We start from the raw sequence: 24,566 nt of genomic DNA, 5'->3' as shown, positions 1-24,566 counted from the left end.
TTGATAGCCGGGCACCATCAGCTTTCTTCACCACATTTGCTTATGCACCCACAGCAGGTCTTTTTGCTTCTACCAAAGCTTAGTAAGAAAGTAGAGGTATAGTTTTCCTGGTAATGTGTATGGTAGCACTGTACCACTGTACGTGGCATGGAATGTATATAGCCCATCCCCCCCCCCCAAAAAAAAACAAAAACAAGAAAACAAAGGATGAGGTCTTAACTCACACCCTTCTAGTAAAGTCTTAAAGATGCCCAAGAAAAACAAGGCTACAGTTACAAATCTAGCTAGACCAGAAGATGTATATTGGTACAGATAGCAACTGGAAACACAGGGAATCCAAAACAGATGACTCCTTTAGGACCAGTGGTGAGAGTGGCGATGCCTGGAGGGTGGAGGGAATGTTAGGTAGAAAGGAGGACCTGATTACAAGAATCTACGTATAGCCTCCTCCCTGGGGGATAGACAGCAGAGAAGAGGGCCGAGAGAGACATCGGACAGTGTAACATATGACAGAATAGTAATTTATGAATTATGAAGGGTTCCTGAGGTAGGGGGAGTGGGGAGGGAGGGAAAAATGAGGAGCTGATATTAAGGGCTCAAGTAGAAGGCAAATGTTTTGAGAATGATGATGGCAACAAATGTACATACACGCTTGACACAATGGATGGATGTATGGATTGTGATAAGAATTGTACTAGCCCCTAATAAAATGATTTAAAAAACAAACAAAACAAGGCTTGGGGTCCTCTAAGAAAATCAGGTCTTAATCATACTAATACTGTCCATTAGTGTAGTAGAGAACACTCTTCAAAATAGGATTATCACCACAGGTATTAGAGGTCATAATTAAAATGTTTCATGTAAGGAATTAGTGGCAAATTAAGATATGGTTAAAAGGACCATATTAAGTAATTGGCTGCATCCCATATACCTAGGAGTGAAACTGGGAAGTCATAGGGTAGACTCAAGAATATTGCACGCATTCAGCTTGATTTTTTATTTTGCGGAGTAGAGAGAGACTATTTAGCTTGGGGGCCAAACTTCAAGGGGGTTTCTGTGAAATTAAATCGGAACAACTTTTTGTTTTCACTAACCTTTAAAATGAATTTAGTTTTCCTACTATGGTAAATATCAGCCACAAGTTATGATAAGTGTTAGCATTACTTGTGGTTTTGCCACCAGTCGAAACCATATATAAACAGGTGTCTCAAAATATTGTTCATGCTCTCCACTATTCGGAAACTATGGTACTTAGTAGCTATGCTACCAGTCCTTCATCAATAATTTATGGCCCCTGGCTGACAAGTAGTATGTTTTTTTGGGTTTTTTAAAAATCATTTTATTGGGGGCTTATACAACTGTTATCACAATCCATCCGTACATCCATTGTATGTCAAGCATATATGTACATTTGTTGCCCTCATTCTCAAAACATGCTTTCTACTGAAGCCCTTGGTATCACATCATTTTTCCATCCCTTCCCACTTCCCCTTCCCTCATGAACCCTTGATACTTTATAAATTATTATTTTGTCATGTCTTACACTGTCCAACATCTCCCACCCTTTACCCACTTTTCTGTTGTCCATCCCCCAGGTAGATTATATGTAGGTTAGAGTTTGTAAGGTTAGAGTTGGGATCATGATAGTGCGGGGGAGGAAGCATATAAGAATCAGAGGAACATTTTTATGTTTCATTGTTGCTACACTGCATCCTGACTGGCTCGTCTCCTCTCCACGACCCTTCCATAAGCAGATGCCCCCAATCTGCAATCCTCCCTCATTCACAATGATAAGATTTTTGTTCTTTGATGCCTGATAACCTGATCCCTTTGGCACCTTATGATCACACAAGCTGGTGTTTTCTTCCATGTGGGCTTTGTTCGTTCTGAGCTAGTTGGCTGCTTGTTTACTTTCAAGTCTTTAAGGCCTCAGACGCTATATCTTTTGATAGCCAGGTACCAACAATTTTCTTCACATTTGTTTGCGCACACATTTGCCTTCAGCAATCGTGTCGGGAAGGTGTGCATCATGGAATGCCAATTTAATAGAATGAAGTGTTCTTGCATTGAGGAAGTACTTGAGTGGAGGCCCAATGTCCATCTGCTGCCTTAGTACTAAACCCATAAATATATGCATGTAGATCTATTTCCCCATCATATATATTTACATATGTACATGCCTATATTTAGATCTCTATAAGTGTCCTTTAGGTACTATTGTTTTTCAACACCATATAAGTTTGTGTGAAGAAGAACTGTTTGAGTTGATTTTGACAGTGACAATTCATAGTAAGATACTGTGAATTTGAATTAGAATGGATTTAATATACATATCCTGGCTTCTCTCTCCTTTCTCCTCCCCTCCACCCCAGGAATTTTGTCAAGCGCTTCAGCAGCCTGATGCTAAAGTTTTCAAAAATTACTTAAAGGTAAGTTATTGGAAAACTTACATATCTTCATGCAATTGGTTTTATTAGGATATTATATTACAACTATAGTTTACCAACTATTACTTATTTTTGGATTTATTTGCTCTGAAACTATTCTAAAAATCTATAATTACCAATGCTCTAGAGTTCAATTTTCTGCAAGACTCCTTCAACTGATATCTTGCAAAAGATAACAAGCACATTGAATGTTTATGTGCCTGAATGTAGTGGAATGAAAGTGTCAAGTCTTTTATAATTGAGTTATGTAATTAAATAGAAACTAGAGTGTTAGGAGAACAAAAGATCACACTTGCTGATATGAAATTGAATGAGAGGAACTAAAAATATAAATAAGTGGGAGTTCTTTTTGGTTTGATTTTACCTTATTTAGAAATATTTTTGAGTTGGAAAGCAGTAGGAGTCTCACATTTGGCCATCTTAAGAACTTTGTGAATTCATAAAATTATTGGGTTAAACAAACCCTACAAATTTAACAAGTACCGAATAAATACATGAAACAACTATCTTTTTCTTAACTAAGTAGTTACTCAGCCCTGTGTGACTGCTTTTTATATACCACGTGGGATGACTTTCCCTGACCACAAGGAACATGTTCTATTAGGGTCACTATGAGTCACAATCAACTAGATGATGAGTTGAAGTGCTTAACTCAGATAGTACACGCTATCTCTGGAAAGTATGTAACGTCCTGTGGAGAGACCATGCAAGAGTGCAACTGAAGATAGCCACTTCAGGGGAGTTTGATAAAAGGGATGTAACTAAAAAAGAGGAGGGGGGAGAGTATGTGTGTACTGGCTGCATGCACGAGAGAGATCCCACCCTCGACCTGAAAGAAGAAAACTCATTGAATATGTTAAAATGACTTGTGACAATAGCATTATGATTCTAGTCAGAAAAAAGTGAAGTTCCTTCTTTTGCACAATCCTCTTCATATGTATATCTTACTGATGTTCTTTTTATATGACATAAGCTTAAGTAAACCCTCTCTGATTGCTCCCTCTTTGTACTGGTCTACTTGATCTGTTTGGAAACAGTGAACTATCTTCAAAGTCATTCCTGTTTCTAACTTTCAATGGCTCCCCGTTGTTGACTGAAAAGTTTCTTTCTTCCCTCTCTCTCCTTTTCTGGTCTCATTCTACCTTTCTGGCTTCTCTTGCAGATTTGGTCTTTGCTATTCCTGTTGCTGGTCTTCAGCAATCCAGCCTCATTAGCAATCATCCTTTTTGAATTCTACTGAATCTTCTAGGCATACCTCAAAGCATAACCTCCTTATAGGATTTTCTTTATATAGAAATTACTATATATACTTGTCATAAGCCGAGTATTCCAGCACCTTAATTCAGGTTTTGTGGTAAAATTATGTACCTCAGCTGATATTTGGGTCAGCTTATACTTGAGTATATACAGTATTCTTTTCTCTGCACCTACTTAATAGATTATTTATAAAATGATTGTCGGTTCCATTAGACTGTCCTTGATAAATTCACTATTTACCATGTGCTTGTTCTAATGCTCACTGGACACACATACCAGATTGTATGAGGTCATGCATAAGAGTAGGCCAGTGCCTATGGAGCCGCATTGTCACAACTGTTGAATTAGAAATGCCCCCCCCCTATATACATTCTCATAACTTTTTTTGAGCTTTGACTTTTAAAAATTTTCCAGTGATAATTTTGGTAAAAATTCCCATCAATAAAAAAGATAAAGGGTATGTATTGTTGTAACCATGTGAATTTCATAGCATTAGAATAATTTCAAGGCTTTCGAAAGGAAGGATGAATACAGGAAACAGGAATAAAGGAAGGATGAATACAGGTGGACATTGGACAAGTGCAAGTGCTATTACTTTGTAAGGATTGCAATTAGTGACAAGAAATCATATACAAAAAAAAAAGGAAATCATACACATAAATGAGTCACTGAATGAAAACCTAATCTACTTTGTAAACCTTTACCCATTTCACAATAAAATGAGTTTTAAATTTTTAAAAATTTAAATATATATTTTTCATTTTTTAATTATAAAAGAGCTAGTGGCATATTTCACTAGTTTGTGATTTGGAGCATGTTCAACAAGTTACAGCAAGAGTTTACCAAAATCAAGAATCAGATATTCTCATCTTCGATTCAGTATTAAGCATGTGAAATACTTTAAGTAGGAATTTAATTTGAAAAAGAATGGCTAGCATTCAGGAACTTGGGTGATGTTTTGGTTGTAAGCAGCTCTCTTCTCACATCAGTATTAATTGTACTAATTATTTACAGGTGTTCTTCCAGCGAGCAAAGCCCTAAGGACTGGACCTCCCTCCAACTACATCATGATCAAGAATTCCGATTAATAACTTACAAAGAAGTGACTTTTGTGTGCCATTCACACTGGCCTTTTTAACATTGCTTTTAGTCTTCTGCAATATATGTATTGGGGTTTTCCAGTAAAATGGGTATCATCTTTCCTAAGTGCAGGCAGATGACGAGGTTGCTTGCATGCAGACTCAAATTGTTTTATATAAAAATGCTGTTACAGATACAGCTAAGTTATCCTAGTACCTTAATTTTATTTTTATTTTTTTAATTTGAAAGTTTAAGACAAGTCCTTTATAAAGGCCATACCATTAGGGAGAAAGTACTTTTAAAATTTTGCTAATGTAAGATGTTTGAGAAGTTAAAGTTTCTTTTACATGTGCTGACACAAAGTATGGGGAGTGAATACAACAATGAAACTAATTGTTTGTAGATATCCAGGACCTTTCTTTAAATTGTTTCAATGCCAACATGTATTCTACAGAAGAGAATGGTTTTATCAACTAATGGACTTCAAAGTAAGTTGGTATTACACATTTTTTATTAAATAAATAAATTTTATGTAGTGAACTCTACCACGACTTTTTGGAATTATTATAAGTACCTTAGCCATATCTTTTCATCATAATGGCTCCTTGGTGATCAGTTAAAGGTTTGCAAATAAGTTTTTGGGTCTTGTTTAGTTATGCTGCTAAGGTTATAGCCAACATAATTCTGTTAAAACAATCATTTAAAGGTGCAGTAGAAAACCCTATGAATCTTTTCATAGGTATAAAGTTTCAAGTTATTTTTTAAAAATAGCTTTTACTGTGTATATTTTGAGCAAAATATACCTCTGTTCTTAGATATTTGTAAGTTATAACCACCCATTTAGTTACAAAGCATTTTCTATTACCTAATGCCATTTTTTATTTGTGGGCATTCAAGAAAGCAAAAGTAAAATGATACCAGTAATAAAAGTGAGTTTAAGGAGAAAGTAGGGATAGAACTGACCAACAAAATACAGTGACTTTTAAGTTAAAATTGTAGAAGCCCAGTTAATATTCTAGAGGGGTGGCCTTGTTTGCTTGTTTAACCTTTGGTTCATGTATTATTTAGAGGCTTCACACAGGCTTCAGTGCTCTAAACTCCCTACAGTTGTAGTATAAGTTGTCTACATGAATCTTGTTCTAGGGTTCATTCCAGACGAAAATTTAAACATTTTCCTTGTATCATGGAAAAGTACCAAACTAAGAATAAAGTGGCAGTTACTTATAAAAATACATGAATAGAATACATATTATTCCTTATATAAAAGTTTTAAAAAATAGCTAAGTGATAGCTGGGTGCGTATTTGGTAGGCCCCTGACCTATGAGAGAAATAATTGCTTCTGTTATAATAGTAATAATTGTCACCAAAAAAACACTAACAAGGAGCATATAGCACGGTGGTATAAACAGCACAGGGTCTTGAACCAGATTAAGTAAATTCAAATACCAGTACAGCCAATAAGTTGTTTTAGAATCTTGAGTGTTATCTCTTTCTGCTGCAGTATCTTTTTTATTAAGGGGTATTATAAGAATTTAATAAATTAAACTTGCCCCTAATGTCCTGGTATAGCTATTAATAGTCTACTCTTCTGTGTATAAAGGAGCCCTGGTGGTGCTGTCAGGCATCCGTCTGCTAACTGAAAGGTTGGCATTTCAAACCCCACTACCTCTCTGAGGAGAGAAAGATGAGGCTTCCTGCTCCTTTTAAAGGTTTACAGTCTTTAGAAGCCCCAATAAAGGGTCCGTATGAGTTGGGTTCAATGACATGGCAGTAGATTTTGATGGATTCCATATATGTGAAGTTGATACCCTTTCCCTGGGTCTTTAAAGCCCTCCGCGTAGTCCTGGTGGGGTAGTGTGCTTCGCATCAAGCTACTCAGTACAAGATCAGCAGTTTGAACCTGCTAACAGTTCCATGGGAGAAAGCAGAGGCTCTGTTACCATAGAGACTAATAGCCTCAGAAACCCACCGAGATGGGAACTGTAGCGATGGGAACTGTAGCGTTGCTTTGAGTTGGAATTCACTGGATGACAGTGAGTTTTGGTTTAAGGCCCTTCAGAAGATTCATGTGTCTTAGCTACGGATATCAAGACATGGAAACAATTTATAATAGAAATTAATGTTTCATGTTTTAATACACAATTCCCATGATTATTCCTTGAAGCTGCCCAGAGTACTTTACTTAGGGAATACCAAAGCAATTAGGAAACTATTTTTATCACGAATAATTTTAACTTGGTTTCCAAAGCAGTTGTCCAAATATTTGTCTCCAGGTGAGATTGTTGAGGCAAAGGACGTAAGGATTTGTGTGACTTGGCTGTGGAACCACAATGGTCTTATGATCACTGGTTTAATTCTGTGCCTAGCAGTTTATTTAAATTTTACCATGCTAACATGAGTCGGTTTATAAGTGGCTTGACTTTGAAGAAAACACTGTGGTATTTTAATGTTTATCACAAATTATGTAGTAAACATGTAAACCAAGGCCTTTGACTCAGTTAATTTCTTTACAACGTTGAGCTGTGAGTTTTGCTGCTGGAAGGAGCTGTGATGAGTTCTCTTCATCGGCTCTAGGAAAAGTGTAATTGACTGGAACTGTAAGCAATGAATATTGATCTGTTGTGTGACTCCATTCTAAACATTGTTTTAAACTGTAATAAAGTCACTTTCTTTGTAACAACTCATTAGAGTTGCCTCTTGTTAATCTCCATTATGAAAATGAGCAAACAGGCTTAGGAAAATAAGAACTTACATAAAGATGGAAAACGGGGGCGCAGATTCGAAAGCCTCTGCTCATTATTTTGTCATAGTTTCCCGTGTCCCTGGCTGCTGTGTTATTAGCTGGGAAGAAGCCCCTTTCCTGCGGCCCCAGCCTGCGTCCGCCCGAGGTGCTGGCCGAGAGCATCCCACGAAACATCCTTCCGTGACCACTTACATCCGGGTGCTAAGTGAGGGAGTCTGGGGTCGAGGGGCTCCGCCGCGCTCTCAGGACGAGCCCGGGCCGGCCCCTCCCCCGTCCGACTTGCCCACCTGTGACTTCGCTCATTAGTTCAGTGACTGCCGTGGTTTCCGCGCGCTTGGCCTTTGCTCCAGGAAAGGGAAAAGAACCATTGTTCACCGTGTGGAATCCGGGGTTCGCCCTCAGAGTAAGGGGCCCAGAGACTCCACAACCAAGCAACCTCACCCCGCGCGGCTGCGGGCGTGCGTGCGTGCGCGCGCACGCGGATCCGGCCGCCGGTCACGTGCCCCTCCGCCAGGACTCGGAAGCCGGAAGTACCGGGCGCGAGAGGCCGCGGGAGCCCGCTGGCGGTGGCGCGGCCCAAACCCGGCAAGGTAAGCGGGGCGGGGGCGGGCGCGGGCGGAGGGGCCGGGGCCGCGCGGGGTCCGGGCGGCCGTAGCCCGACAGGCCCCCGTGCGCGGCGGGGTGCTGAGTCAGCGGCGGCGGCGGGCTCCCCCAGAGGTCCGCACGGCCCGAGGCCGAGCCTGCCGGACCTGGCCTGGCGGATGTCGCCCCCCACGGCGATGGGAGGCCGGTGCCCACTGGCCTCGGCCCTGCCGACCCCTGACCTGCAGCCCCACGCCCGCCCGGCCCTGCGGCGCCGGCCCCTGCGAGGAAGGGTCCGTTACCCGGTCTGGTCCTCGCCGCCCGCCGACGGGCGCGAGCCTTTCCTGCGGAGTTCCAATGGACCTTTTCAGCATCTCATTCCGAGGACGGACACAGTTGCTTTCTCAGAAAGATGACTAGCTCTTCCAGGCGATTTAGAAAAAGGCCTAATACGATGTTAACAGCTGAGATTGCAGCCACCGGAAACTAAGAGGCCGAAGACGTTTTACTGTACACAGACAAAATACAAATTCCAAAATGTTATCTTGTGCCTGCTCGACCTGGCTTGTAGGTTTATTTTGTAATCCATTTCCCAGGTATTTTCGGTAGGGTGGCCTCAGAACAAAGTTCTACCCGGTAAATAATTGTCAAATGCATACCTAAAGAGGGACCTTTCCCACTCTGGAACCTGAATAATTTACGCCTTTATCCTATTGTGTTATTTTGGGAATTCTGCAACTTTGCCCCATGCCATGTCACCAAACCCGTTTTCTTTGTTTGTACAAATGGTAACTTTCGTTTTGTACATTTTGAGGAAGTACACCGAAGCAGCGTCACTGATAACATACTCATGAACGCCCTGCTTATACACTGTCAAAAATGTGGGAAGATACAGAGCAAGCACCTGGTGTACGTGTGCCTTTTTTAACACGCTATTGGAAGATAGTTTCAAAAAACATTTCCCCCGATATTGTTTAATAGCAGCACATAAAGAGCTGATGTTTTAGCAGATAAATGAGTGCTCGTATTATCCAGTAGGAACATGTAGGTGTGCCAGTGGGGCTAGGCCATTGATAGGTCTCACGAAAGATCTAAGTTCCACTGAACAGAGAAGGTGTTTGGTTTTTATTTTATTGGGGGCTTTTCCATACATATATCCATTTTGTCAAATGCATCTTTACATATGTTATCATCTTTTTCAAAACATTTTCATTCTACTTGAGCCCCTGGCATCAGCTCATTTCACCACCACCACCACCTTCCCTCCCACCCCCAGACTCCCTTGATAACTTATAAATTATTCTCTTTTTTTCTTCATGTCTCACATCGACTGCTGTCTCATTTCACCCACTTTTTTGCTGTCCGTCCCCCTGGGATGGGGAGCATACTTCAGTGTCATTGTGATGATTGGTTCCCTCTTACTCTTAACCCCCATCCCCACCGCCTACCCTTTCTCTTCTAGGATCACTGCTCTCCTTAATGGTCCTCATGGCTTTTATGTTTTGAGTTCTGGTCTAGTCAGATTGGTAGGATAGAATGGGGCGATGATAGTGGGGGGAGGGAAGCATTAAAGAACTAGAGGGGAGGTTGTGCGTTTCACTGGTGCTGTACTGTACCCTGACTGGCTCTTGTCATCCTAGTGGCCCTCCTGACAAGGGGTGTCCAATTGACTACTGATGGGCTTTGGACATCTGCTCTCCCCCTCATTCCCATTCATATGTTTTTTGTTTGTTTTGTTTTGGATCTTTGATGCCTGATACCTGATCCCATCAACACCTCATGGTCACACAGACTGGTGTGCTTCTTCCATGTGGGCTTTGTTGCTTCTTAATTAGATGGTGGCTGCTCACCTATCTTCAAACCTTTAAGACCCCCAGATGCTATATTTTTTTATACCTGGGCACCATCAGCTTTCTTAACCACATTTGCTTATACCCCCATTTTGTCTTCAGAGATTGTGACAGGGAGGTGAATATCACAGAATGCTGTGTTAGAACAAATTGTTTTTGCATTGAGAGAGTACTTGAGTGGAGGCCCTATGTCCATCTGCTACCGTAATACTTAATAAATAATTATATGTGCATAGCTGTATTCCTCTGTCATTGTATATAAATGTATTTACATATATACATACCTGTATTAAGACCTCTATAACTGTCCTTTGCCTCCCAATTTTTTCTTATATTTCCTCCCAACTCGCTATCATATTTGGCCTTCATTCAAGTTTTGGTAATTCCTCTCGGCTACATTACCCTTGTTTAAGCCTCTCTCCCTTTCCCCCAAGCATTCTGTGCCCCCCTCACCGTCAATTTTAGATCACTTATTCTTCCCTTGTCCCTGGATTTGTTGTAACTCTCCTTTCCTGCCATCTCCCTCTCCCGTGTTACCCCGCCCCCAGAACCATTGGTCCCAGTGTTCTCTGGATTGTTCATCCCACCTATCTTGTCCAGATAGACATACATAGACCATAATACACGCAAAAACAAAGCAGAGCAAACCATAACAAAAAAAAGAAGAGAAAAACTAAATCAACAACAGCTAATACAATAAAAGAGAAAAAGAAAAACCAACAGCAAATATGAAAAGCCCTCAAACAGTTCCACGTCTGTCCGTTGACCTTTATGAGTGTTTTCCAGTCGAGTCCACTGGGGTGCCATGCCCTGGCTAGGGAAGGTTTTTGTCAGCTATTTGAAAGATTTATCATGAAACTGGCCATTGTGTATTCCTGACTCCTGAAAGGGCAATCATGGTTTCTGTCTTCTCTTCCAATAAATTGATATGTGTACAACTTCTTATATGAATTAAGTGACTGGTAAAATTACAAAATTGTCTTTGTAAACCAAAAATTTAAGGAGTCCAATGATGCATTAAGAACCCCTGGTAGCACTGGAGATCCCCTCACAGAGGGGTTTAGGAGAGGAGATGGGTCAGTCAGGGTGCAATGTAGCACCGATGAAGAACACAGCTTTCCCCCAGATCCTGGATGCTTCCTCCCTCCAACTACCATGATCCGAATTCTACCTTGCAGGACTGGATAGGGCAGAGGTTGTACACTGGTGCATATGGGAGCTGGAGGCACAGGGAATCCAGGGTGGACGATACCTTCAAGAACAGGGGTGTGAGGGGCGATGCTGGGAGAGTGGAGGGTGAGTGGGTTGGAAAGGGGGAACTGATTATAAGGATCCACATGTGACCACCTCCCTGGGAGATGGACGGCAGAAAAGGGGGGGGAAGGGAGACTCCGGATACGGCAAGATATGACAAAATAACAATCTGTGGATTATCAAGGGCTCATGAGGGAGGGGGGAACGGGGAGGGAGGGGGGGGGAAAGAAAAAAAAGGAGGACCTGATACAGAGGGCTTAAGTGGAGAGCAAATGCTTTGAGAGTGATTAGGGCAAAGAATGTAGGGATGTGCTTTATACAATTGATGTATGTATATGTGTGGATTGTGATAAGAGTTGTATGAGCCCCTAATAAAATGTAAAAAAAGAAACCCCCCCCCCAAAAAAAAAAGAACCCCTGATAGCACAGTGGGTTAAGTGTTAGATTGTCAATGGAAATATTGGCAGTTCAGATCTACCAGCCACTCCACTGGCTAAGGAAGTGATTACTCCAGCAAAGTGTTAAGTCTCAGAACCCACAGGGCAGTTCTCTGCTTGCCGGGCTGGTGTCACACTGGTTAAGTTCTGGTCGGCTAGCTGAAAGGTTAGCTAGCTGAAAAATGAGGCAATCTGCTTCCACAACGACCTGCCTAGGAAACCCCTGTGTGGCAGTTCTGTTTTGTCCTATAGAATTGTTGTGAGTCAGAGTAGTGAATTTAATCCCAAAGATTGGTGGAACCTAGACCTGCCCACCCACCCCCCGAGTTATTTTTATCCTCTTATCCCTGTTGGCATAGTGGGTAACTTAGTGGGCTGCTAACCCCAAGATCGGCAGTTTAAAACCACCAACCTGTCTGAGGGAGAAAGATGAGATTTCCTACCCCTCTTAAAGAGTTAGTCGCAGAAACCCATTGACAGTTCAATCCTGTCCTACCTATGATCACTGTGAGTTAGAATTGCCTTGATGGCAGTGAATTTGGTGGTGGGGGGAGTTTTTGGGTTTTTTTAACTGTACCCATGTGCTACAGTAGATTACTCATTGAGCAGCTTTGAAACTACCTTTGCCCCACAATAGAAATAATAAGCTTTCTATTCCTGTAAAGATTTACAATTGTTTTTTGTTTTGCTTTATTTTTAAAAAGGGATTTCAGCCATGAAATAGAGATGTCATGTAGGATATCTCTATTGTTTTATGTACAGAATCGACATCGGGAAATTTCTGGGGAGTAATTTATGTTACATAGATTGTTGGTGATCATTGGTCCCGGTGCCCTAATTTGGTATTGGAATAAAAAAAGTATGGAGTTTCTTACTTAAAAAAAAATTTTACAGTCTTGGAAACTCACATGGTCAGTTCTACTTTATCATATAGCTTCACTATGAGTCAGAATTGACTTGAAGGCAGTGAGTTGGCTTTTGTTGGAGAGCGCTGCTAGAAATTCATCACTGTGTAGCTAGTCTAGCACATTGCCCCATCCTAATTTACTGTGAAAGGATAGTAAGGTCTGCATAGGGTCTTGATATCACTGCAGGTTTAGGATTGTGCTCGTGCTAGTGTACTTCAAACTTTTGTTTCAGTATGGAACTCAAATAGTAAGCTTTCCACTATTAAAAGGCAAAGCCAAGACTCCTGTTTTTTTGTAAGAGGTAGTGGTGCACACTTGATAAACATATATGTAGGTACTTGGAAGTTGGGGGATAAAACTTGTTATTTTTCTGAAGAGTTGGGATAGGTTTGGGGCCCTTCAATCACGATGCCTCGGCTCTGCGCATCAGAAATTGTAGGTTGTGGAAATATTAGGCAGTAGAACAGTTGTTTTTTGTGGCATTGCCCTGCCCTAGAAAGAAATAAAAGTAATTTTCTGTATTTCTGTTATTCTATATTATTACTTTATTTTAAAACACTTTAAAATATGTAACTTATCATTGATTAATCTTTCAAAACATGTAAAGGAAGGAAGTGACCCCTGTCATTCACTGGCGGCAATATTGGAAGGAAAATAGATGTTTCTTTTAATCTTGTGGGACATAAAATTAAATTGAATGTAAACAGTGTCATCAGTGAATGTTGGTTTTCAGAGCCTAGAACATCTTAGGCTTTAACATCACTAGATATTTAGATCATCACATTGGACTGTTTGTGCACATCAATTGAGCAATAATATGTGATCATTCTTGTGATTAAAAATAGCTAACATTTCTTTGTTAAAAGCATTATTATTCTGTTGGGAATGATAAGGGCAACGATTGTATGAGGGTGCTTTACTCAATGGATGGATGTATGGATTGTGATAAGAGTTGTATGAGCCCCAATAAAATGATTTACTAAGAATATCATTCTGCCGAAACAAATGTGTCGCTCTTTTCTTCGCTTAGTGTGTAGCAAGAGGACCGCCCACCCAGCAGAGATGCAGAGCACACCTAATCATCTGTGGCTTTTAGCTGATATTCTAGGCCAAGGAGCTACAGCAAATGTCTTTCGTGGGAGACATAAGGTTGGTACAGAGAGACACGCTGGGGGTGTATCACTCTATATGTATTCTTCTGAGAAGCACACATGTACTACGATGTGGGACTTGGTGGTTTTGATTACGTTGTCAAATAAGAATTGAACGAAAAGAATGTCTTCCTATAAAACCAAGAAGAGAATCCCTGGTTTTGTGGGTGTTCAGGGTAGCTAGTGTCCGAGGCAGTGGGGACAGCTACCTGGTGACAGCAGCGTTCAGATAGGGGAGTGGAGAGAAACTGGAGGGTTGCTGGAAGGTTACTTCCGTGTTGTGCCGTCTGGCTTCTCCAGTCCGGCTCTAACTGGCTGAAGTTCAGTGTGGTAAAGTGAGAGGTAGTGGTGAGGAGGCAAAACCACGAGTAATTCTGATCTGTTCTAATGAGTGCTTGCCCCTAAAACAGCACCCTACGAGACGATTGGGGTAAAAATGATGTTATCAATAAGAAATCCAGGTGGAAATCTATATCCTGGAATGAGAATCTGGTCATGAAAGTGAGTAAAATAAAATAGTGAATCCCAGGGCATCCCAAGAACCTAATAGATTCTGTATCAGATGGGCTATTTATTGGAGGATGAAATGAAAGATAATTGAAATAATTTTAAATAAATGAAAGATAATTAAAGTTTCTATTCTGAGAACAAAGCTGGAAAAAATAATGGAATATAATATCGTTTTATAATGCAATTAATTATCCACGAGTTTTCCAGCTCTGTGAATGTATTTTTAGCTAAGTGATGCTTGGAGCCTTGTAAATCCTCATTCTTCCTAACAGGGCCTCTAAACACCTAATAGTAGTCACTTCCAATTCTCCTGGAGCCTTGACAGTTTTGACAGTGATGATGAGATTAAGTGTTCATGGGAGGGGTTGTCTTCTCTAGGGAGACAATCTGATAAGATGGCCATGCAGGCGTTCTCAGAGGGAGTGACTCAGAAGTGCCACAGGGACAGCTATTAGCTTTTGCCCTCTGGTTCTAGAGTTGACCTCAGCCAGGCTCAGGGTCCTTGATCAAGTTCATTGTGAGCAGAGGTGGCTCTTCCTGCGGTCACATTGCTTTTGTTTTGTGTCCTGTGCCACGAGGAAGAGAAAAACAGGTGGGGCCACAAGATTTAGCTTTGAGAACACATCTCATCATCTGACTAATTTAGCAGATTTTAACAAGCAGCTGGTATATGTCTGCCAATGTGGTGAGCCCAGTGAGTATCACGAAAACCAGCATGCCATCCCTGCCTACAAAAAGTTGTGGGTTTAGCAGCAAGATAGCATTAGAAGGGATGTGATTTGGAATGTGGTTGGATAACAGGTAGTCAGTAAAGATAGGGTTTAGTGCCTGGCACTGGTGGATATTTCTTGTAGCCTGGTTCTCTCTTCTTACTTACTCAGTGTCTTCCCTATAAGCACAGTTCCTGACACGTGGTACCAAAAACAAACAAACCTCAAAACACAACTGCCGTCGAGTCAATTCCAACTCATACTGACTCTATAAGACAGCAGAACTGCCCCTGTGGTTTTTCCAAGACTGACTCCACAGTAGTTGAATGCCAGGTCTTTCAGTATCCAATCATTGTAAACAACAGTATATAAGGGTTTAACTAATATGATTTTAAAAATCCTTAAACCATTAAGGGAAGCAGGATATTTAGGGTATGATTTTACACTCTTGAAATTGATGTCACTGAAAACAAACATGGTTTCTCAAAACACATACTGTTGGGGACCAAATTCTAAGCACGTCTCAGCTATCTAATAAGTCATTTTTTGTTTCTTAAATGCTTAGAGATTTTCAATCTATATGGGATAAAGTACATGTCTACTTCCTTTTTAAAAGAACTTGAGTTTGTTTTCACTCTCACTGTCATCAAGTCAACGCCGACGTCTAGTCAACCCTATTGGACAGGGTAGACCACCTGCCCTTGTGAGTTTCTGAGACTAACTCTACAGGAGTAGAAATCCTTCCAATTGACTAGCGGTTTTGAACTCTGCTGACCTTGTGAATGCAGCCTTACACGTAACCACTCAACTGCCAGGGATCATTCCTACTGTTTTAGGGTGGTCTAATTTGTCTTCAGTCATTCATTTATTCAGTCCTGCTTTCAACAAGCATGTTCAATGTGTACCAAGACCTGAGTCTGTCATCATTTGTTCCATCCTGGGACTAATCACACAGCCAAGCCATCAGGTTGATCCCAACTCACATATAAATAGTGATGCATTTGAGGAGGAGGTGTGTGAGGTTATTAGTTTTCCTCAAAAGATCCCGTGATTCTGGGTGAAGGGTGAGTGGTGGCTGTCTGTGGTGAGTCTGGTGGAAAGCTATAGAGAGGGCGCCAAGGCAGGAGCACCACCAAGCTCCTCACAGAGCGCTTTGTTCAGAGCTCTAGGGGAAGAACCATGCTCCCTGCCATCGATTCCATTCTAATGAATCTCTGGAGAATCTAGGCCAGGGAACTGCTTGTGACAGGAGTGTTAAGAGAAGAGGAGGAGGGTCTGGAAGAACATCTTAATCTGAAGTTAGCATGAAGCAGCATGGATTTTGTGTCTCTCAGGCTCCCTCCCAACCACAGCTGTGCATTGTCTTTCTGTGTGTGATCGACTTCACTCAGGCGCTGTGAGCACTTCGGTGGAGAAGAAGAAATGGGTTTGATCCCTTAGGGTAGGTCTGGAAGAAACAGTCTGGCCTACTCATCTAGCTGAAGCAATCTAGGAGAGTTATCCAGGAAGCAGTGCTCTGTTCCAACCAGGAAGTGTACTTTAACCTTATTCCCCAACTCCTCAGACATATTGGCACACAGACATGCACATTGTCACCGCTTGCAGGGAGCTGGGGGTGGGGGAGGAAGGAGGACATGGACAACACTAAATGCATTGTTTTGAGATTCATTGAGAAAAAACTAAGTGGAATGTCACTTTCAGTCTCTGTGTTCCTTTTTAAATTTTAAATTGTTGGCCTTGAAGTGACTGAGTTTCACTTTCTATTTTTAGCTAAAATATTATTTGGGAGAACTAGAGCTCTTACCTTTGCTACTAATGCTATAATATAAAAAATAGCCTTTTTAATATTTTAAAGCATATAAATTTTCTCTAAGAAGGATACATTGCTATAGCTAGTTTTAATAGTACCTTTTTATTTTAGTTAAAATATTAAACATAAATCATTTCTTTTTCTCTTTTTAAGAAAACTGGTGATTTATTTGCTATCAAAGTATTTAATAATATAAGCTTCCTTCGACCAGTAGATGTGCAAATGAGAGAATTTGAAGTATTAAAAAAACTGAATCACAAAAATATTGTCAAATTATTTGCCATTGAGGAGGAGGTAAGTCAAACTTTACTGTTATGATCATGTTTATAATAGTTATTGATTGAGGTACATAGCTTAATAAAAATTTAGCTTAAAAATAAAGTCAAAATTAGGACTTATACAACAGTTTGTATTCCCTACAGATTCATGGACATAAAATGAAAATAAAGTATCATAAGAATGGAATCAGAAAAAGTAGCCTAAGAAATGAAAGGTATAGAATATGGCTTCTCATGTTATTACTAAGGCGGGGGGAGGGGGTGTTAAATTGTCCAAAAAAAACAGCAAGAAGAAACCTCATGGAAGAATAAAATTCTTATAAATCCCGAGAATGATATGAAGTCTAGTTAATATTACTAGAAAAAGTAATTGAGAAATATTAGAAACAGATTTGTATTTCCATCCATTTAGACATAGGTCAGAGTCCTTGAATGGCACAGATAGTCAGGGAGCCCATGACTAGCTAAAAGGCTGGCAGTTCGAACCCACCCACAGCAGGTAGGCTTCTGAAAGCCCCCGCCTCGGAAGCTCCATGGAGCAGTTGTACTCTGCCACCCTGCTGTCCTGCGAGTCAGAATAGATCAACAGCAATATAAATAGTTCAAGTAGTCAACCCTCTTGAAAAACAATTTGATAGTTTTTATGTCTTGAGGATTCTATTTTAGTGATTAATATCTTAGGAAGTAATCAAAGATGTAAATGATAATTTTATGCAAAAAGATATTCATTGTAGTCTGGTTTTTAAAACATAATGGTTAAATAACTTATGTGTAATAGCTAGTTAAACAATAATGAAAAACAAGTGTTTATAAAAAATTTAATGACCTGGGAACATGCTTATGTATAGTGTTATGTGACAAGGATTGAAAATACAAATGCAGCATGATCTCAGCATGCAAGGGTAAGTCAGAAAGTATTGCTACAAAAATCATAGAAACCTGTATTAAACAAAAATAGCAAAATATAAAGGCATTATTTCTCACCATGCCCTTCATCTAGGTCTAGACCCTCTGAAGGTGATGGTCCATGTCTCTGACCTTCCTCCAAAGAAATCTTTTTTTACATAGCACCACAAGTGGCAGCGTGGGCATCCGCAGGGGCACAAACTGTGTTTCTTTTAAATAATCTTAGAGTAGAGGAAACAAAAAGAAGTCTGAAGGGGCTGTGTCAGGACTACAGGGTAGCTGGTGTAAGGTTTTCCAAAGAAATTATCTTAGGGCAGCCTTGCTATCCTCGAAGAATGAGTACATACATTATTATGACTGGAAAAGCTTTCTCCCTGCAACCTTGGCCTTTTTTTGGTCACCAATGTGATTTTCATTTTCTTAAAACTTCATCATCGTAAACCCCCATGGTCTTGTGTCCTTCAAGAAAATGTATTAAGACAACCCCTTTGGAATTCAAAAAACTTACACTGTAACCTTCTGAGATGATCTGGCTTGAATATAATTGGCAGATTCCCATGGAAGCTACTGTGTCAGTTCAACCTTATTTTGAAGGCACTTAGACAAAGAAGAGTGTATTACTGAGCAAACTGGTTTGCAGCCATCTACTGATTGTAGAGATGTGTTTAAACTTGCGTTGTTTGGGAGAAATTTGTACATGTATGAACTGGGAATATAGTAGCAAAACTTTTTTAATTAACCTCTTAAACAATATAGTATGCATACGTAATATTTGATATATGAGGGGAAAAGACTGAAAGGAACTGGACCAAAATATTACCATAATTCTCATGAGGAGATGGGATTAGTGTTATATTCCAAGTTTTCAAAAATCAACCTCTATTATTTCAAAATTTGAGAACATTTTTTTCTTTAAAAAATTTTTTATGCCTATTGAATAGTATTTTATAAAAGTGATTTGAGGATGTGGTAGGCCAGGTTGACTAGAGAAACAAATCCAATGACATTTATGTGTAAAGGATAGCTGTATATTATATATCAAGCAAACAGCCCAGCCCAGTCCAGATCAAGTCCATAAGTTGGGTATTAATCCATAAGTCCAGTACTAGGCTGTAAGTTCCTCTTCAGACTCATGCAACCATCTGCAGTGATACAAAATACAGGAAGATCGGAGGCCTGTGGGTACAAAGTCATGTGGATCCAGTGGTGGTGGGTCAGTCAGCAAGAAGGTAAAGGCAGAGGGGGCGGGGAGTTCCTTGTGACAAGGCTACGCCCATAAGGAGGTACCATCAGGCTGTGACTTGATTGACAGGCTAGACTCCGCCCCTACACATTTATATATTTTCAAGTTGACATGAAACTATGTAACTACCACAAAGGAGATGTAGAAAAAAGTTAAAAACAGAAGGAAGAAGCTCGGGGATGAATATTGGAATCTATGACTTACATTTTCATGTTTCTGAAATTGGCATGCATCTTGTAAAAATGTTTGTATGTAATTTTATACTATATCTTTTTCCCTATAAAACTATTAGTAAATTTGTGATACATCTTCAAAATCAATGCTACATTAAATCAAGTTGTAAGGCAATTCAGCAGCTCAGACACAGATAATCAGATTTGAAGTTTGTTACACAAGAGCTACTCTCATGGCCTTTGTTTTTGAGGACAGGACTCCATTCCTTGAAGGATAAATACTTGCTTGAAGAAGAAATTCAAGTGTTAAGACACTTATTAGAAGAGCTGATTGAAAAAAAAAAAAAGAAGAGCTGATTGTTATAAATGTCATCGTACCAATGAGAAATTTAAGATAACTATAACAGCCAGTACAGCATCCATTATAAGCAATACTTTTCTAGTTCAGATTTAGCCCGTTTTCATGGTTGTTTGGTGGTCTTTAAAAACAAATCTGCCCTTCATGCTTTATAGGACTTGAGAAAATGTTAATTTTGTTGTATACAGTCTACCAATGTATAATGAATCCAAAGTAAAAAATTCAAAGCAGCTTTATCTTTGTTGGAAATTGTACATGTTAACAAGCATTACCATATAATAATAATGTGTGTGTGGTATGTGTATATGTCTATAAAATTTTTTCCCCCTCCAGACAACCTCAAGACATAAAGTACTTATTATGGAATTTTGTCCATGTGGAAGTTTATACACTGTCTTAGAAGAGCCATCTAATGCCTATGGACTTCCAGAGTCTGAATTTTTAATTGTTTTACGAGATGTTGGTATGTTGAATTATTTATGTGGTTTTTTATACATTTTAATTTAATGATAGAAGAACCAAAAATCTTTAGACTATGCTTTCTTTTTTGTTTTTTTGTGAGCTAATAAAATTTTATTGTTCAAAATGTACAGGGTTGGAACTGCTCATGCATCTTCACCGGCCGCTTGGGCGTCTCCACTCTTGGTGTACTTGGTGTCAATTCCTTGAGCTCTGTGCTTTGAAACCAGCTTGATAAGTCCTTTACTCAGCAGCTCCTGGAGGGCTGCCCTGGCCAGGGAACTGGGAATCTTCAGTCTCTGAGACAACAGCTGGGGTGATAAGCTTATAGTGGGGAACATCTTTACAGAGCTTGCCATATGTGGCTTTGTCAGAGAAGACCAGGTTATTGAGCTTGTCCTGAACTTTGCCTTTGGACCACTTCTTGTTCTTGTCTTTGCCCCTTCGCTGGGTCTTTGCCCTTCTTGGCCGACTTCCCGGCATCCTCCTTCTTGTCGTTCTTGGGTGGCATCACGAAGCTCGAGAGCAGCTACCACCGCAGCAGCCTCGCTAAGATGTCGGACCAAAGAAAAGCTAGACTGTGCTTTCTTAGACGTGATGTTGAAAACACAGTGCTTCCCCTGCCAGAAAAAAGTGCACTGCATATACTGGTGCATAAGCCGAGTTTTTCAGCACATTTGTAATGCAGTTTTGGTAGTAAAATTAGGTGCCTCGGCTGATACTCAGGTCGGCTTTATACTCGAGTATATGTGATATATAAATTGGATTTCCACATTAAACTCTTTTGTGCGTTAAAAGATAATAAGTATTATTTTCTTAGAATAAACCGTTTGATATCAAAAGGGCGTCATTTACTTAAGAACACGGTTCAGAAGGATTAGAAAAGGATGAGTGTGCCCACAGGAAACAAAGGGAGGAAGTGGGCTATGTCATGTCCTGTTGAGGGGTTGGCAGTGAATGAGATGGAATAGAATGTGTATGAAGTGGTGCATGTAAAGCTGATGATCTGCTCTGTAAACCTTCACCCAATTCACAATTTAAGAATACATAAAAGCAACAAGTCATTTCATACAGTGGTAGAAATATTTGTGAATCATGTCTGGTAAGGAACTTGCATCTTGGAAATATAAAGTACTCTTACAACTCAGAATGCTACTACAGTTTTGAAATGTGGCGGTCAGCTTCTGGAAATACTAATAACCTTGAAAACCACATGGCGTCTTTCTCTTGTGTGGAAGTATAGAAGTTAAAGATAATTGATGTCTTCAGAAGTATACTCTCAGCCTTGAGTTTTTATACCCCTAAACTTACTGTCATCAGATGATTTGGGGCATTTAGATAACAACTGTCGAACAGATGTTTTCAGGCTCATTTGGTGGCATTACCCTCAGTTACCCCTTACAGTTTAATTTCAGCCTTTTGGAAATAGCATGATTAATATTTGGAAGAGCAAGTAAGAGATGACATTACATTTTTATTATTTTATGTAGAGAGTCCATTTTATTTTTGCAGTTTTTTCCCCTTGGTAGGTTAAACTGGTGAAAGATTTATATTTTTTAGGAAATGTTTGTTAATTATACTCAAGCTTAGGCCCACGTATCACTGCTTTGTTATATATTCCTGACTATATTTAAGAGCGATTGGACTTTTCCTTAGACTACATTGATCTTTAGCAAAACCAAATTCCCCTTATATTGGAAACCAGAAACATAAAATATGCGTATCATCCATTATTTATTTAATTACAATGACATTGGACCAAATTATGGAAAATCTTTATTAATGGATTTGAGACTGAGTGAATTACATAAGCCAGGTACAACACACATACAGATGGTCATGATAGTTTTCTTTGTTTTATATTTATTTTCTTGAAGTGGGTGGAATGAATCATCTCCGAGAGAATGGCATAGTCCACCGAGATATCAAGCCGGGAAATATCATGCGAGTTATTGGGGAAGATGGGCAGTCAGTGTACAAACTCACAGACTTCGGTGCAGCTAGAGAATTAGAAGATGATGAGCAGTTTGTTTCTCTCTACGGCACAGAGGAATATTTGGTAAGTCATTCATCTCTAGTAATCTTATTTAAAGATGCTTGATATACTGGTCAGCCAATTGGCTATCCACAAAATGTCTTAACATATAATTTTTATGGCAAGAATTAAGTGTTCTTTTCCAGTGACTATGCTATGTAATGAAGGAATTAGACCCTGATTTCCAAAAGGTTTTTCTTGAAATTTTTTTAGCATTTTAAAAGCCTTTAACTTTATTAATATTATGGGTTTATATTAAAGGAAACTATCTCTACACTCAAGTAATATACTAATTAATATAAAAATTTTTTCTATCATAGTGTATTATAAACTTTTAATAATATTCCCTATGGAGTACAATTCTTTATGATTCTTTATTTTAACATTATTAATTGGGAGTTCATACATAACTGATTCTTTATAAATCTCAAATAGAAGATACTAGTCAAGGGATCTGGTTATTGAAAGGCCGAAAGAACCATTGTTAGAAGCACACAAACAAAAATGAAATGCCTATGAAAAGATCGAACGTAAAATGGCAGAAAGCTCTGTGGCTGAACACTTGCTAGGTTTACAGCAGTGCTGTGGCAAAACTAGCAGATAGGTGAAGCGTCTAAGCGAATATCCTACTTCAAAGTAAATACATTATATGGGTAACCAGGAATTTTATGTGAACTCGCTGCCATCCAGGCAAAGCTGAAACATAGTGACCCCTGGTGGATTTCCAAGACTGTGCCCCTTTCCAGAAGTAGGAAGTCCAGTCTTTCTCCTGCAGAGTTGCTGATGATTTTGAACTGCCAATTAAAGTGGATCTGGCCCCAATTTGTAACCACTATACCACCAGGACTCCACAGCCCTGGGTTTTGTTTCAAAAGCCTTAGAGTTTGATTGTTTGTTTGTTTTTTTCTTTCCTTTCAATTGAGGCTCCCGTAGTAATCGTATAATACAAAGGAGAAGTCTCTCTGCCCTGATCATTTCATTCAGATTCTTCTAAATCTGGCTTGAATAATAGTGTTTTAGAGTAGTTTATTACCAATATATAACCCACAATTGATCTGCCATTATATTTGATGATCTTTCAAATTAGAGTACATAGAAAATGGATTTTATTCATTCATTGGGTATTTATGAAGCATCTAATGTATATTAAGTATTATTCTAGACCCAGAGACTTCAGTGGTAAATAAGAAACATGATTCCTGCTCTTTCAGCCTATATTCTTTTTTTTTTAAATAATTATTAGGGGCTCATATAACTCTTAACACAATCCGTACATCCATTGTGTAAAGCACATTTGTACATTCGTTGTCCTCATCATTCTCGAAACGTTTGTTCTCCACCCAAGCCCGTGGCATCAAGTCCTCATTTTTCCCCTCCCTCCCCATTCTCCCCTCCTTCATGAACCCTTGATAATTTATAAATTATTATTTTGTCATATCTTGCTCTGTCCCACGTCTCCCTTCACCCACTTTTCTGTTGTCTGTTCCCCAGGAAGGAGGTCACATATAGATCCTTGAAATCGGTTCCCTCTTTCCGAACCCACCCTCCTTATGCCCTCATGGTACTCACCATGTACTCACGCCACTGGTCCTGAGGGGATCATCCGCCCTGGATTCCCTGTGTTTCCAATTCCCATTTGTACCAGTGTTCATCCTCTGGTCTAGCCAGACTTGCAAGGTAGGATTCGGATCATGACAGTAGGGCGGGGGGGCATTTAGGAACTAGAAGAAAGTTGTATTTTTCATCATTCCTATATCGGCCCTGACTGGCTCGTCTCCTCACCAAGACCCTTCTATAAGGGAATGTCCTGTGGCCTACAAATGGGCTTTGGGTCTCCACTCCACACTCCCCCACTCATTCACTATGATAAGATTTTTTGTTTTGATGATGCCTAATCCCTTTGACACGTTGTGATCGCACAGGCTGGTGTGCTTCTTCCATGTGGGCTTTGTTGCTGGATGATCGCTTGTTTACCTTCAAGCCTTCAAGACCCCAGACGCTATATCTTTTGATAGCTGGGCACCATCAGCTTTGTTCACCACATTTGGTTGTTCACTCTCTTTGTCTTCAGCAGCTGTATCGGGAAGATGAGCATCATAGAATGCCAATTTAGTAGAAGAAAGTATTTTTGCATTGAGGGAGTACTTAAGTGGAGGCCCAATGTCCTGCTGCTACCTTAATACTAAACCTATAAATATATGCACATAGATCTATTTTCCCGTCCTCATACATAAATATATTTGCATATGTACATGTCTTTATCTAGACCTCTATAAATGCCCTTTGCCTCCTAGCTTTTTCCTCTACTTCCTTTGACTTCCCTCCTGTCCCACTATCATGCTCAGTCCCCACCAAGGTTTCAACAATTCCTCTT

The 24,566-nt window shown here is 39.8% G+C and overlaps 2 protein-coding genes and 1 pseudogene across 3 annotated transcripts in view; 2 read left to right on the top strand and 1 right to left on the bottom strand.

The window, feature by feature from the left end:
* XPOT (exportin for tRNA) overlaps window positions 1–7,465 on the top strand; it is a 45,485-nt gene extending 38,020 nt beyond the window's left edge. For both annotated transcript variants that reach the window (XM_075551340.1, XM_075551341.1), the window contains exons 24-25: window positions 2,373–2,429; window positions 4,719–7,465. In XM_075551340.1, coding sequence (XP_075407455.1) covers window positions 2,373–2,429; window positions 4,719–4,745 — 84 coding nt within the window. In that variant the 3' untranslated portion in view covers window positions 4,746–7,465. The remainder of the gene's footprint in view (window positions 1–2,372; window positions 2,430–4,718) is intronic.
* A 524-nt stretch (window positions 7,466–7,989) lies between these two features.
* Window positions 7,990–24,566, top strand: part of TBK1 (TANK binding kinase 1) — a 52,504-nt gene continuing 35,927 nt past the window's right edge. The window contains exons 1-5 of the mRNA XM_075551339.1: window positions 7,990–8,118; window positions 13,590–13,708; window positions 16,894–17,034; window positions 20,032–20,161; window positions 22,035–22,216. Coding sequence (XP_075407454.1) covers window positions 13,622–13,708; window positions 16,894–17,034; window positions 20,032–20,161; window positions 22,035–22,216 — 540 coding nt within the window. The 5' untranslated portion in view covers window positions 7,990–8,118; window positions 13,590–13,621. The remainder of the gene's footprint in view (window positions 8,119–13,589; window positions 13,709–16,893; window positions 17,035–20,031; window positions 20,162–22,034; window positions 22,217–24,566) is intronic.
* On the bottom strand, window positions 20,304–20,668 carry LOC142450848 (small ribosomal subunit protein eS25 pseudogene; annotated as a pseudogene).

Source organism: Tenrec ecaudatus, chromosome 6, assembly GCF_050624435.1.
Source record: "Tenrec ecaudatus isolate mTenEca1 chromosome 6, mTenEca1.hap1, whole genome shotgun sequence".
Taxonomy (NCBI): domain Eukaryota; kingdom Metazoa; phylum Chordata; class Mammalia; order Afrosoricida; family Tenrecidae; genus Tenrec; species Tenrec ecaudatus.
The sequence above is the reverse complement of the archived record's forward strand: the minus strand, read 5'-3'. Positions and strand labels throughout refer to the sequence as shown.